General features: G+C 38.4%; 2 protein-coding genes across 5 annotated transcripts; one reads left to right on the top strand and one right to left on the bottom strand.

The window, feature by feature from the left end:
* Nucleotides 1-778: 778 nt before the first annotated feature.
* arsh (arylsulfatase H) lies at nucleotides 779-8,180 on the bottom strand. 2 transcript variants are annotated; one of them, XM_063005988.1, is made up of 11 exons: nucleotides 8,104-8,180; nucleotides 7,406-7,439; nucleotides 5,861-6,001; nucleotides 5,642-5,763; nucleotides 5,359-5,481; nucleotides 4,069-4,492; nucleotides 3,721-3,857; nucleotides 2,353-2,487; nucleotides 1,823-1,985; nucleotides 1,563-1,684; nucleotides 779-1,489 (listed from the first exon to the last, which is right to left on the bottom strand). In XM_063005988.1, exons 1-11 carry the CDS (start codon nucleotides 8,144-8,146, stop codon nucleotides 1,164-1,166), a joined length of 1,770 nt encoding a protein of 589 aa, XP_062862058.1. In that variant the 5' UTR covers nucleotides 8,147-8,180; the 3' UTR covers nucleotides 779-1,163. The 2 variants fall into 2 exon arrangements, with proteins under 2 accessions (XP_062862058.1, XP_062862059.1); XM_063005989.1 differs by lacking the exons at nucleotides 7,406-7,439; nucleotides 8,104-8,180 and adding an exon at nucleotides 6,447-7,253.
* Nucleotides 8,181-8,452: 272 nt separating this feature from the next.
* Nucleotides 8,453-13,080, top strand: LOC134324273 (dehydrogenase/reductase SDR family member on chromosome X-like). Of its 3 annotated transcripts, none has more exons than XM_063006003.1 (7): nucleotides 8,453-8,637; nucleotides 9,922-10,029; nucleotides 10,138-10,206; nucleotides 10,395-10,496; nucleotides 11,086-11,293; nucleotides 11,827-12,034; nucleotides 12,454-13,080. In XM_063006003.1, exons 2-7 carry the CDS (start codon nucleotides 10,014-10,016, stop codon nucleotides 12,643-12,645), a joined length of 795 nt encoding a protein of 264 aa, XP_062862073.1. In that variant the 5' UTR covers nucleotides 8,453-8,637; nucleotides 9,922-10,013; the 3' UTR covers nucleotides 12,646-13,080. The 3 variants fall into 3 exon arrangements, with proteins under 3 accessions (XP_062862073.1, XP_062862071.1, XP_062862072.1); XM_063006001.1 differs by lacking the exon at nucleotides 8,453-8,637 and adding an exon at nucleotides 9,003-9,120; XM_063006002.1 differs by lacking the exon at nucleotides 8,453-8,637 and adding an exon at nucleotides 9,045-9,256.
* Nucleotides 13,081-13,694: the final 614 nt, after the last annotated feature.

Raw genomic sequence — 13,694 nt, 5'->3', positions numbered from 1 at the left:
TACACTTTGGTTACATTCATGACAGGAACATTCATCATTTACATTTTCAGCATTTAGCAGACGCTTTTATCCAAAGCGACTTACACAATGAGCGGAACACGATGAGCAATTGAGGGTTAAGGGCCTTGCTCAGGGACCCAACAGTGGCAACTTGGTGGTGGCGGGGCTTGAACCGGCAACCTTCTGTTTACTAGTCCAGTACCTTAACCACTGAGCTATCACTGGCCCATCATCAGTTCACAAGGTTATATTGAACACAGTCATGGCCAATTTAGTGTCTCCAATTCACCTCACTTGCATGTCTTTGGTCTGCGGGAGGAAACTGGAGCACCCGGAGGAAACCGACGTGGACACGGGAAGAACATGCAGACTCCACACAGAAAGGACCCGGGCCGCCCCAACTGGGGATTTCGAACCCAGGACCTTCTTGCTGTGAGGCTACAGCGCGACCCACTTAGCCAGTGTGCCGTTTTTGTTAGAGAAATTTCAATAGAAGTTTCTCAGGGCAGCAGAACACAAATAATGGCATGAGGTAAGAGTGAATTTCTTCGCAGTTTTGACAATAGAACTGTACATATTACTTACAAGTGTATGTAAACCTTTGAACACATTTATATGATGCATATCTATTATACTAATGCAGTAGGTGGATTTCTTTTAGGCAGTTAAGGACTAAACAATCAGACTTACCTCGACCCAGCTGTATGTCTATGAAGAGTGACCATTCAATGCACCAAACAAATTTAAAAAATTGTTTTTACTTGAGTCTTTGTCTAATATTAAAAGTAATTTAATGACAAATATGCAAGAATACAATGAATTGGGGCAAATACTTTTTCTCACAGCATTGTATGTAATAGCAGCTTCTAATTAATGGCGAACTTTGGTTCTGGGGATTACATTACATTTAATCAATTTAATCAACACATTTCCTCTGAGTGTAATGTGACATTTGTTTTTCCTGATCTTGATCTTGTAAGTCAATTGATTTATATCGGCACAGATATGACCCCAGCTGCAGTCAGTCCTCACCGGTAACCAGAAGTTAGAAGGGCATACCACAAACTTAAAGACATCATAGAACTTTTAATTCAAACACAAGGTGAAAAAAAAAAGTCAGTCTGGTAGAGAACACAATGTTCTACCCTCATCATCAGGGCTTTCTATACCCTGGAGCTCTCAGAACATGAACAGAAAGGGAAGACACCACAACACGGCTGCAGCCATGGTTTCCACAGCACGTTCGGCCAGGACAGCTGGTTAGTGGGGGACGTCAGAGTGCGGCGATGTTCCTCAACAGCGCTTCTCACTTGCCTCAGCACCTCGGCCAGACAAGGCTCTGTACCAGTCATCAGCTGTTTAGCCTCAGAGGGGTCAGAGATAATGTCAAAGACGAGCGGTGGATCATGCTGTGTGACGCTGTCACCATGGCATCTGAAGGATGTGTTGCTATTTGAAGTAAAGAAGTGGACTTTGAAGACTGAATCGCCTGAGGAAAAATCAATGTGATTTAGCATTTAGTGTGTGTGTATGTGTGTGTTCATGTGTGTGTGTGCACTCACTATCACGAGGATGCCAACGCACTGCATGTAAATAAACTCCACAGTAGTGAAACATAAACTCGTGTTCTGAACGTTTTGTTTTCCCCTCTAACAATGGCAGCAGGCTGTGGCCATCCAGAATCCTGAAAACACAAATTACATTCAATTACATTCATTTAAGCACAAACTGTTTTTGTTTAATTAAATTCAGCTCCTCTAGAAGGTAAATAAATAAATCAATAGAAAAAAACATGTTCTTGAACAATTATAAAAATACAGACGTGTCGTTGGGCAGCTCTCCTCCTGCCAGCTTCACCACGGTGGGAAAAATGTCCATTAGACTTGTTGGTTCATGAATGATTTTTCCAGCTGAAAGACGTTTTGTCCAACGGAGAATTCCTGGTACTCGAATGCCACCTTCCCAGCCACCCATGCCTTTACCACCTGCAAAGAAAATCTACAGCTGTATAATGATGTAATGGAGAAATATGATCTTACATTTAAACACTAACATTGTGAACTTCATGTAATACTGTGACCAATGATATTGTAAATTTGTATTATTTTAATTTCTCCCAGAGAATTGATGACAAGGTCAGCACCACCATATCACCAAAACCTTATTTCAAGGTCAAGTGCTCAGGCTTAATTCTTCTTTTGATTACACATTTTTATTTACCTCCCATTTGTCTATTTACCAAAATATTGGGTCATGATCTAGAAATGCAGGCCTTTACTATGTAGTAAATTGTCAAACGCTACTTTGATGTTTAACAATATTTAGTCTGGAGAATGCATTTTACATTCTCACCTCGATAAATTCCATTCCAGCCTCCTTTTGCCCCCTGCCAATCTGAAATTCCAATGTCTCCTCCATGATCGGATGTGAAGTACATCAGAGTCCTCTCAGCAAGATTTAACTTCTCAATGGTCTTCATCATTCTGCCTACCAGAGAGAGTTTAAAAGACACGTTTTCATTCAGCCACAGTGTAGACCAAAAGTCTAAGGGCATTTTCACATCTATAGTTTGTTCACTCTGGTCCAAATGAGATGATAAGTTAACTTAAAGCTGTTTCCCCCTTGTGAGGTTCAGGTTCTTTTCACACAGAGAAAAATCCAAGCGCACCAAAAGGCATCACAACTAACCAGTTGAGAACAATTTGCTCTGCTGGTTGGTCAGATGTGTGTAAGGCTGGAGCAGGAAATTAAACACAGTTAAAAAAAAGTTCTGGTGTTCTGGACTATTTCATGTTTCTATGCATGGAGCGACCACAGAGATGATGGTATTTGTTTCTTGTTCTGCTAATTATCCGGGCAATATACCAGGCCACACTCCCTCAGGAGAATGTCAAATATATACTGTATACAATATATAAAGAACTTGTGACCAGGTACGTCTTGAAAATGCTGTTTTGCATTAGACTTTACAAAAAAGACGTGCTGCCTTCAGACGACTGAGCAGAACAAAGCTTATATTGAGAAAACACTATGACATGCTAGTTGGGTTGGATCAAGGTATGAACATGTTCTCACTGAAACTGAACCACTTTAGAGTTTGTTTGGGACCCCTAAGACCAACTCCTCTCAATGCTGCAGAGTCAGGTCAAGTCAAATTTATTTGTATAGCGCTTTTTACAATGGACATTGTCTCAAAGCAACTTTACAGAATCCAGGACTGACAGACCAAAAACCCCTGTTAAGCAAGCCAAGGGCGACTGTGGCAAGAAAAACCCCTTAAAATGACATGAAGTAACCTTAAGAGGAACCAGACTCAGCAGGGTGGCCTGGAGAATAATTTGAATCTGAATAGTTTGCGGTCTTGATGTAATATGTTTAATATAACAGCATGTGTCACAGATTTATAAGCCAGTATGTAAATAAGGATTTGCATGCATGTTTTTAATCAGCAGAACTATATTTGCCTAAAATAAACTGGTACTGTGTTCAGGTGGGAATACCCATAATGCTATTAGCCAATCACTTTATACATTTTTATACTATTTAATGCATAATTATTTCCTACTGTTTTTAGAACCCTGCATTACTAAATAATGGACTTTGTAAGAAATAATTTGATTCATGAAGTGATATTATAAATGATAAAGAAGGAACCAAATTTAGCAGGACTGAGTGTGAAAGTACAGAATGAAACAGGTAACGCCACCAAACATGTCTCACCGATCATCCAGTCCACTTCCTCTATGTTGTCTCCATAAAGTCCATGCTTGCTTTTTCCTGTAAATTGTTTAGAAATGGCCAGCGGCGTGTGGACATGAGGCAGAGACAGAAACAGCAGAAAGGGTCTGTTCTGGTTCCTGCAATCATATAAAAATAAAAGTTTTTGTATAATATTACTAGTTGATTATTACTAGTATTACTAATGTTACTAGTTACTTCCTCTTTTGCTGGTAAAAAGAAATCAAAGTATTCAAAAATCCATGAGGGGACACAGGGAGGACAAACGCTACACAAAAAATATCCGGAGCTGAAATCTTACTCTAGACCGACAGAAATGTTTGAATGCACCTCTCTACAAATTGCTCCGCTTCATACATCAGCTTCTCAGTTAGTGTGTCCAAGTTCAGTGGTTGTTCCACCACTTTCTGGTTCCTCATAATAATACAGTTCCAGGTTCTCAAGAATGCAAACGGGATGTACCACGTCAAAAAAGCCAAAACATACAGCACTACCAGAAAAGCAAGCATCTTAGACCTCATTTCCAGTACTCCAGTCATTTTTGCCAAAATTAGAGTCAACAATGCCAGCGCTAACAGCATGAAAATATTCCATAGTGCATCCTGAAGGTCAGCTAGTATGTCAGTGGCCTCTCCAGGCTGGCAGTCATTAAACTTGGTGAAGGGAAGACCATAGAAGTAGTTGAAACCATGGTTATTGGGATGATGGCAGTGATCATTCCTGCTACTGCAGCTCACACCCAGGTGCCACTTACCTACAGTGATTTAAAAAGAAAAACATCAACAAATGGTCGTAGTAAGGTGACAAGCCATCACAAACCACCAGCACAACTTCAATTCAGCCTGGTATTTTTCAATCCCTCCAACTGCACTGCTACATCTCTTCCCTTAAATCCCCCCTTGCTGGTAAATAACATGTCATTTAGTAATCCATTGTGGCCTGTAAATGAAGGTTTTGTCATCCTAAAAGAGATCAATCAGGAAATAAATATTCCACCATATTATTCAGATGATTTGTCAGATCAACTTTGCACAACAGACCCACTGGACCCACTTCCTGTAGTGGTCCTGAATTCAAGCCTGCATCTTTCTGTAGGTGAAGTCCACCCATGTTTTTTGAAATCCTGGCTGGTTGCTCAGCCTTTGTGACTGAATCTTGGTCCAAAATTAAACTGGTCCTGTCCACCCTTTTATTGTTACAGGATGACAGGAACTCACTGAATCCAAATGTTGTTTTCCATAGTTGAGCCTACAAATATTAGGCAATTTAGAGACCATGTCTTCCAGGATAATGATGTTCCTGTACATACAGCTCAACACTGATGACCATCAGAATCAAGTTTCTTCAATGGCCTTCCAATTTACACATCCTTGGAGCTACTTGGAGATGTCTCTGGAATGCAGAAAGTATTCTTCACCTCATCGATCCCAGTCTAAACTTCCATCATCATCTATTCAGTACAGATTTTACATTTTAACAAAAACTAAAAAAACAGAACTTTAAATTTTAATTCAAATTTAAAAGCACCAGCAATAGCCGAATAAAAAGTTTCAGACCAGGATAACAGAGTAAAAAATGACAAGTACAATTAAATTTTATCTTCTGAACTATATTTCTTACCCACAAGTCCTGTAGTGTAACCCTGCTTCTGTAGAAGTTTAGAAAATGTGGTTTCATTGGGAGGAAGACCTCCTGAAGCACCAAGAAAAAGGATCACCTGCACTCTTCCTGTACTGCCCAGACCTTCACGCAAATATTACAAAAATATTATTTTACATATAAATGCATTAAACTAACATCCAAGCAACAGAAGAAGAAAAGCCTTGAACAAGTCCACAACAGGAAACTTGGCATTGACGAAAAAGAAGAAACATGAAATGAACATTTGCTTAACACTACAAACCTGAACGCAATGCATAACGTCCGGTCATGAACGCAGTTCTGCTTGGTGTACAGAGAGGAGCAGCTGCAATGTGCTGAGTCAGTTTTACTCCTTCCAGTGCCAACCTATCTATGTTCGGGGTTCTGGGAACAAATTCAACAACCAAGTCTTCACCCAAAGCACAAAATAACAAAAATAAGTATTTTGTACAGAATGTGTATTATCTATTCATTCTTTCACCTTATTGTATTGTTCCCGTAGCAACCAACATCCCCAATGCCCAAATCATCAACCATCATGAGTACAAAATTGGGTTTGGGGGCATCTTCAGCCTCTATGAGACACTGAGCAATAAGAAGGAATAGTCCAAAGAAAATTGACCTAAAGGGATGAAATCATGACTTGTCCATGTCTGTAGATAAATATTTAATAGCAGCATAAAAGAGTGCAAATTAAGCATTGTTTGATAGTAATTGACTTGTAAAATGATACACCAGTTGCCATTCTGACAATAAATGTTGCTAAATTAGTGTTTTAGTAAAAACAGTTTTTAATGCTAAGCTTTAGAATAAGAACTAAAAAAAAGATGGTGTTGTAATTGGGTGGTCTAGTAGAACTTAAAGAGGAGGTTAGTGGTGTAAACAAGAAAAATATGAGCAGCACTTCAGTAATTCATTAATGCATGTGTTGTGGGTCTGACTCTGGAAAAGGGTTTCAATTTAATTGGTTGCGCATTTTAAAAAAGGAAGAAATAAACCATTTTGAGAAACCCTGGTGTTTTATTAATGATAATTAAATTAACATTTTTATTTGATGTAGGTCTTACCTCAGGTTGATAAGATCCATCATAAGAGCAACATGGTTCTCCTTCAACATTACATGCAGCTTGAGATTCCAACAAGGAGATAAATATCATCTCATTTCAGAGATTAAAGTCCTACCCTCACGGGTAAAATATTAGCTTGAACTATGACATTCTGGCATGAACATCTTAAGCCAACTTGACACACTTGTAAGAACACTTCATTAGAGTATTTAAATTCTAACAGCTTGTAACACTGTTCTACTTTGGGTTTTTTATGTTTATTGTGGGGTTTTTTTTATATCAAAACATAGACAGCAACTCATATAATTATTTTAATACTGTTAAAATTTTCATTTAACTTGGCATGACCTCCTAATGCCTCATTACTGACTATAATTGACTACATCGGCTGACTCTCAGAAAGCCACAATTGTCACTTAAAGTAATTTCTAAGTAACTTTGGATTCCATGGCCATCTGTACAAAACTGAACCAGTACATGTAACAGTGGTCTATTTGCTAAGTTTGGAAAGAAAACCCAAACTGTCACCTTTGCCTGAGAGGAAACTTCAATGTAAACTGTGCTTTACAATGTGCCACATGTGTTTAATGTGAGACAGGTCTGGACAACAGAAAAACCTGTGTAGCACTGGAACCCTCTTACTATAAAGCCACGCTATTGTAACACATGCAGAAGGTGGCTTGGCATGGTTTTGCTGAAACAAGCAGGGATGTCACTGGAAAAGACTATATGAAAGCAAATGGTGATCCAAAATGTGTTATACCCCACAGACTTTAACAAAGAATGAATTGGATGGCAAAGAAGACAGGCAAATGGATTCTCAACCAAATCAAACCTAATCTTTCACTCCAAGCCCAGATGATGATAATTTTGAAGAATTCATTTAAAATTGACAATTATGATTAAAGAGTTGAAGATTAACTAAAAACAGCACTTTTTGGAATGTTTGGAATCCTTACATTTCTCTTCGCTGTGTGGTTTTCGGGTAAATACCTGTAAAAGACAATTCACAAATTGCTGCTTTCTGCTTTTATTTGCTTTAAATCAACAGTTTCAACTTTTTTGAAAAAAAATTGGGTTTGTACCCAGCTAACACAGAACGTTCCCGTAACGTTAGATTTTGGTTCCCCTATGGTTATTTTTAGGGAACCATCCCATAACGTTATGGTAACGTTCTATTTTCGTTAATGAAACCTAACGTTCTCTCATGTTTTTATGAAAACTAACAGACAACGTTATCTAAAAGTTGCCTTAAGGTTTTCTTTCTTATGTGTTTAAAGTAACGTTCCAGTAACGTTCTCGGAAGGTTTTCTCATGATCCAGTGAGAGAAATTAGCTCTATATAGCAAGCAGAACTCTCCATTAGCACAACTAGAAGGTGAGGATTTCTTGTCTAAAGTTTTCAATAATTTAAAGGTTAGTACAAGGTTCCCTTAAAGGTTTCAATAATTTTGAGGTTACGGGAACGTTAAGGGAACGTTCCCAGAACTATAATGCACAACCAAACGGGAACGTTCTATTTCTGTAAAGAAAACTTTCCTGGGGAACCAAAGCGCAACCAAAATGATCCGTTCCCAGAACGTTCTGGGAGCCAAAAATTGTTAGCTGGGTATGTATTTTATTTTAGCTAAAAAATGACTTGAGTTTAGAATCTTACCTTCTTCGTTCTGTCCTAAATTAACATTAGTAAACATGAACATGTAGAAAAAGCATAGCAACACATTAAATACCGAAAACCTTTTAGTAAAAGATTTACCAAAATGCACTTAACTACGGTGGCCGAGAAGTGCAAAACAAATTTACATTTTAGAAAACAAAATTACATATGCCGAAAACAAATTTACAAGTGCTGAAACACTTTTACATATGCCAAAACAAATTTACAAACACTGGGTACCCAAGCACTTGTAAATTTGTTTTTGTTTTTTTGTAATTTTGTTTTCTGAAATGTAAATTTGTTTTGCACTTCTCGGCCACCGTAGTTAAGTGCACTAAACACTGATCCCTTAAACCTGAAGCTTCGATGCATGTGTCACGAAAACGACACCAGTTGATTCGAATCACTGTACCGATACTTCATTCATTCTGCATTGGTCACTTGACCACTCAACTCCGAAGCTTCATTTCAGCACCCAACAACGTGATTACTTCAGGGACTGATTCAAAAGTAGCCAAAACAAACAGCGAGCAGGTTGGAACCAGCGAGAGAATGTGTTCTAAATGTATTCCGAATAAACTGCTGTTTCATGCATGACAGAATGCATTCCATTATTCAACCATCACTGTTTTTTCTAATCATTCAGCTCAATCCTGGATATTTGTACTCAACACAACAATGACATTATGAAGACATGCACAGCAAACGATTTAGTTTTATCAGTTGCCTTTTATCAGTGCACAAAGTTTTAAAAGCTTGTCCACCAGGTGCCACTAACTGTGTCATGAAGCTTCGAGTAATGAAGCTCATGAGAAAAGCTTCGGTGCTTCAGAATCAGAACGCTTCGGTTTAGCATTACTGTTAGTTGCGAACACAAACGTTTCTGATTGGTCGGCGGTTTGGGAGGTGAAAGTATAATGGCGGTTGTTAGAAGAATAATAGCGGTTCTAAAGCTTTACGTTATCGGCGCTAAGCTTCTGGTTTATCAGATGATTCACAGAGCTTTTGTTCTTCCAGGTTAGAGATTCACTTCGCTCCGACTGCTTTTTATAGCACTCATGAAGCCGCTAGCTGATTTCTACTATGTTCTGAATGAAAGGCACTGGGCGGTGTCCTAAATGACTCAATGTTATTCATGTACAACACTAGATAGGTAGGAAAAGTATGTGCTTCAGTACCCTCCTTAGTGCTCTTGCGTAGACAATGATACGCTAAATAACAAACGTTCAAACGTCCACTGACTCAGTATGAAACAGGCACAATACCAAATTGTTTTTAAGCTCTGACTAGTGCACTTCTGTAGAGACTCCAGAGTCCTCAAACTGCTCCTCAATTAATCTATACTATAATCAATTGAAAGGGACCCCCACTGAACAGTTTGGGTGCTTGACCATTCTCAGCACTGCAATGCCACTAACATGTTAATAACATGGTAGAGTGTGTTGTTCTTTTATGAGTGTAGCAGGTACATCAGTGTTATTGGGATTTTTAAATGCCTCCCATATGTCAACTGATAACTGGTTTAGAGAAAGATGAACACACATTGTGTCTCGTAACTGTACACCTACAGTACAACCAGCATTAGCAGGGTATGTCTTCCTAATAAAGAGACTAAATATAAGTTATGAATAGTGAGGTTCCACTGTAAACAAACTTCAGTCACAAGTTTTTTGTAATGCTATAATCAGCTGTTAGTGGGACACTTGTTGTAACACCACCAGCACTTCGCTTTAGTCGTTATAACAGTTCGGACATGCATAAAATGGTAATCAATTAATAATTACATACTCTTCTTCTTTTCAATGTTGCCTCTTTCAGCTTTGCCTAAGCAGCATGGAAAGGTTGCCATTGTAACAGGAGGAACACGTGGTATTGGATTTGAGATTGTAAAGCAACTTCTCGATCTTGGAATGCATGTTATCATAGGTAAAACACACACACCAGCTGGTCCAGCATTTAAGCTGCAGGTAGTAGTAGTACGGGTCAACCAAGAACAAACTACTGATTTATTTAGGGTTTTCTGTTTCATTTTAGCCTCTCATAATAAAAAAATAGGACTTGCTGCTGTGAAGAGGCTCTGCGTGGAGAAAAGAGGAGCTCAAGGTGGGCTTTTCATTTTTTTCTTTATGTAGCAGGCACTTTTACCCAGAGTAATTCACCTGAGTTTTCATGTGACACTCTTTTATCCAGTTTGAAGCAACTATAGACTTATTGTTATTTACGGATGTTTTATGAATGGCATTATTGTATATAACAATATATGTGTACATGTGTGTGGATTTGCTTTTCAGTGGAGTTTGAGCATCTGGATCTTTCCTCCCTGAGCTCTGTACAAGAGTTCGTCCAGCGATTTAGGGAACGAAGGCTCCCACTCCACACACTTATTAACAATGGTGTGTACTTACTTAACCTTCTTCAGCTCACTAAATTATGAACGTTTTGTAATGTAATCAAATTGTACATTAGTGTTTGCTGGTTTATATTCCTTATCAAGAAATCGCTATGTACCCTGCTATTAAAGTATTGTTTTCTTAGACTTGTTTAAGCCTTGCTTGGCCCAATTTCATCAAAACACTTCACAATAATGGACATTACGATAGTACAATATGGACCAACAGCAACAAACCTTCAAACTCATAGATAGATAGCTCCAATAGACTCATAGATGGAAATAGCTACAGAACAGTGCAGTAACCTGGACATCTTCAGAGTGATTTGCAACATGGACTACAAGCCAGACCTTCTCGTTCCATCAGTGTCCGAACTCACAAATGCTCTTTGGCCTAAATGGGCACAGTTGTTAATATACTTAATATTCCAAAGAATGTGCTTTCACTCCTCTAGAGTCCACAATTAAAGTGCATTAAACCAGGTTTACATGAGTCAACCATAATTAAAAATTAGTCAGTAATAAAACATTACTAGCAATTGAAAACATTTTCACATCTGTATCAAACTAACACTGGCAGCTTTCTGTCTCAGCGGCCGTTATGCTAGTTTCAGAAGGGAAAACAGAAGAAGGTTACGAACGTCACTTTGCCATTAACTACCTGGGTCACTTTCTGCTGACCCGACTCCTTTTGGACATACTGGTGCATTCTGGAAGAGAGGAGGAATGTTCTAGAGTGGTCAACATTTCATCATCTGCACACTATGTGTCTGACAGCAACCTGCATGACTTTCAAAGCCTGTAAGTGTTAAATACATACACACCTGAACATTACATCCAAAACCATGAGCATTATTATGGAGTTGGTGCCTCTTTGCTGCTATACCAGCGTTCACTCAGTGTGAATCACAACAAGGTTTTCCACTATTTAAGATAAGATAAGATAGCCTTTTATTATCCCACAGGAGGAAATTTGTAGTGTTACAGCAGCTTTCAAGAATATAAAAATAGAAAATTACAAAGTGTTTACACGTATGTACACATCTATTAAAAAGTATGTAAAAAAGAATATGTAAAAAATTGGTTTATTATAGTTTTTTTGACTATAGAATTCCAACTCGAGCCTCAACCAGAATTCAAGACCTTCACATCTGACAGTTACACAGTCAAAATTTTAAATGTTAATTGTTGGTCTACATTAAATGAAGTGGCACCTTTAGCAAACAAGTGACTGTGAATTAACTGTTGCTATGGAAACAATATGCAACGCATTAGTATAATAATAAAAGCACTCTCTGTATAAGTGATGTTTTTTTCTCTTCTTCATTTTAAAGGCAGAACTACAGTCCACATGCTTCCTATGCTCGTAGTAAACTTGCCCAGCTTCTGTTCACCTATCATCTTCATAAGGAGCTCGAGCAGGGAAGCTGTGCTGTCACAGCTAATGCTGTTGACCCAGGCATAGTAAACACCGACCTGTACCGCAACCTGAGCTTTCCAGCAAAACTCGCACAGAAACTCATAGCCTGTCTGCTCTTCAGGGTAAGGTCACGTGTATGAACTAGCACCATTGCCCTGTTAGTTGACTAGGTTTAAAGGGACAGGCTGACCTTGGCAGTTGTTCTGTGGTTTTATATTTTTTTCTACTTTTTTATGATTAAATTAAGTTATGAGGGATGTTTAGTGCCTTCAGATCTGTTGTTCTCCTTAATTAGGTGTAACTTTCCAACTTTCCTTTGACCTGATTTGAATTGTTCTGTTAGATTAGAAGGAACCCTGTGTATGGTAACGGTGTTTGGAATTCCTGTTCCAAAAAATGGGGATTTTAGAATTACTGTAAAAGCTCTGGTAAATGAAATAAGAAGTGGAAACAGTGTTACAAAACAACAAACTGTTAAATTAATTGAGCTAAGATTACTTTTGATAATGATATTTAAATCATATTTTGAATTTTTCTATAGAGTCCAGCCAAGGCAGCAGAAATAGCTGTGTACGCAGCAACATCTCCAGACCTGGAAAGTGTGAGCGGCTGCTATATACATGAAGGAAACCCAGTGAAATCATCTTTAGCTTCTTATGATGCTGAGCTTCAGAGTGAATTGTGGAAAAGCACCTGCAAACTGCTACGACTTTCGACCTATATAAAAACATGAACATACCACTTCACAAGGTCAAAATAAAACAGTTATAGGCTGAGGTAGCAGTTAGCATGATGTTAAACTGGATAAATATTTCACAGTTGACCAACTATCATATTATTACTTTTATATTTAAAAAAACCTCATTGTATTGTGACTAATTATATTTATACAGTATAAGACCACACTGGCTCTGTGGTTTATTAGGCTAGCCCATGCTGGTCTGAACCCAGATCTTAGTGGAGCTATCGGTTGGCCAGGTGTCTTCACCTGACATGATTGATGATGTCTGAAGGGGAAGCACTGTGATGGATTAGTGCCCTGTTCAGTGTGTTCCTGCTTTGTGTTTCCCCAGTGGAGCTGGACTGATCGCATCCCTAACCAGGATATAGCAGTTGATGGAAAAAAAAAACACTGTATTGTTAAAATAAAGCAGTGCTACTGAAATAAGTACAGTTCCAATCTCATCTGTAACTGAAACACTTTTTTTTGGGGGGGGGGGAAAAGCTCTTGCAAAAGTCATTGCTTCTCCCTGCTCTGTGGATGTTAATGTGGTCAGTAAAAGACATAAAACAGTACAACTGTCTGTGTGTTGTTAGTGTAGTTGTCTATATTTGTGATTTGGAGAACAATTAGACCACATTTTATTGATATTCAGTGTGTTACTGTGCCCAATAATTAAAGGAAAGCCATACTTTGATGGTGTCTAAACTTCACGCTGTATCCGCTGCTGACTTCTATGTGTCTATATAAATATGGTAACTGATTCTGAATTCATATTAAAATGGTTATATAAAATAGAATCATTGTCACAAGTGTAATGGTAACTTCCAGCATGATGATGAGGCACCATATCACAAAGGCAAAAGGCCCACATCTCAAGCTTCATCAACATGCCAATGATTTAAATTACTTCAGTGGGCTCCCCAGTCATCAGGTCTAAATCCAGTGGAGCACATTGTGGATACCAAAATCTCGTGAGACTTATGAATTCTGTATTGATTCAGCAAATGTAAAAAAAAAAGCAAATGCTCTCAGTAACTTTCCCGACATCTTGTTAAATC

This window comes from Trichomycterus rosablanca, chromosome 12 (genome assembly GCF_030014385.1).
Source record: "Trichomycterus rosablanca isolate fTriRos1 chromosome 12, fTriRos1.hap1, whole genome shotgun sequence".
In the NCBI taxonomy this organism is placed as follows: Eukaryota; Metazoa; Chordata; class Actinopteri; order Siluriformes; family Trichomycteridae; genus Trichomycterus; species Trichomycterus rosablanca.
Note: the sequence above shows the minus strand (reverse complement) of the source record. Positions and strands in the feature narration are given on the sequence as shown.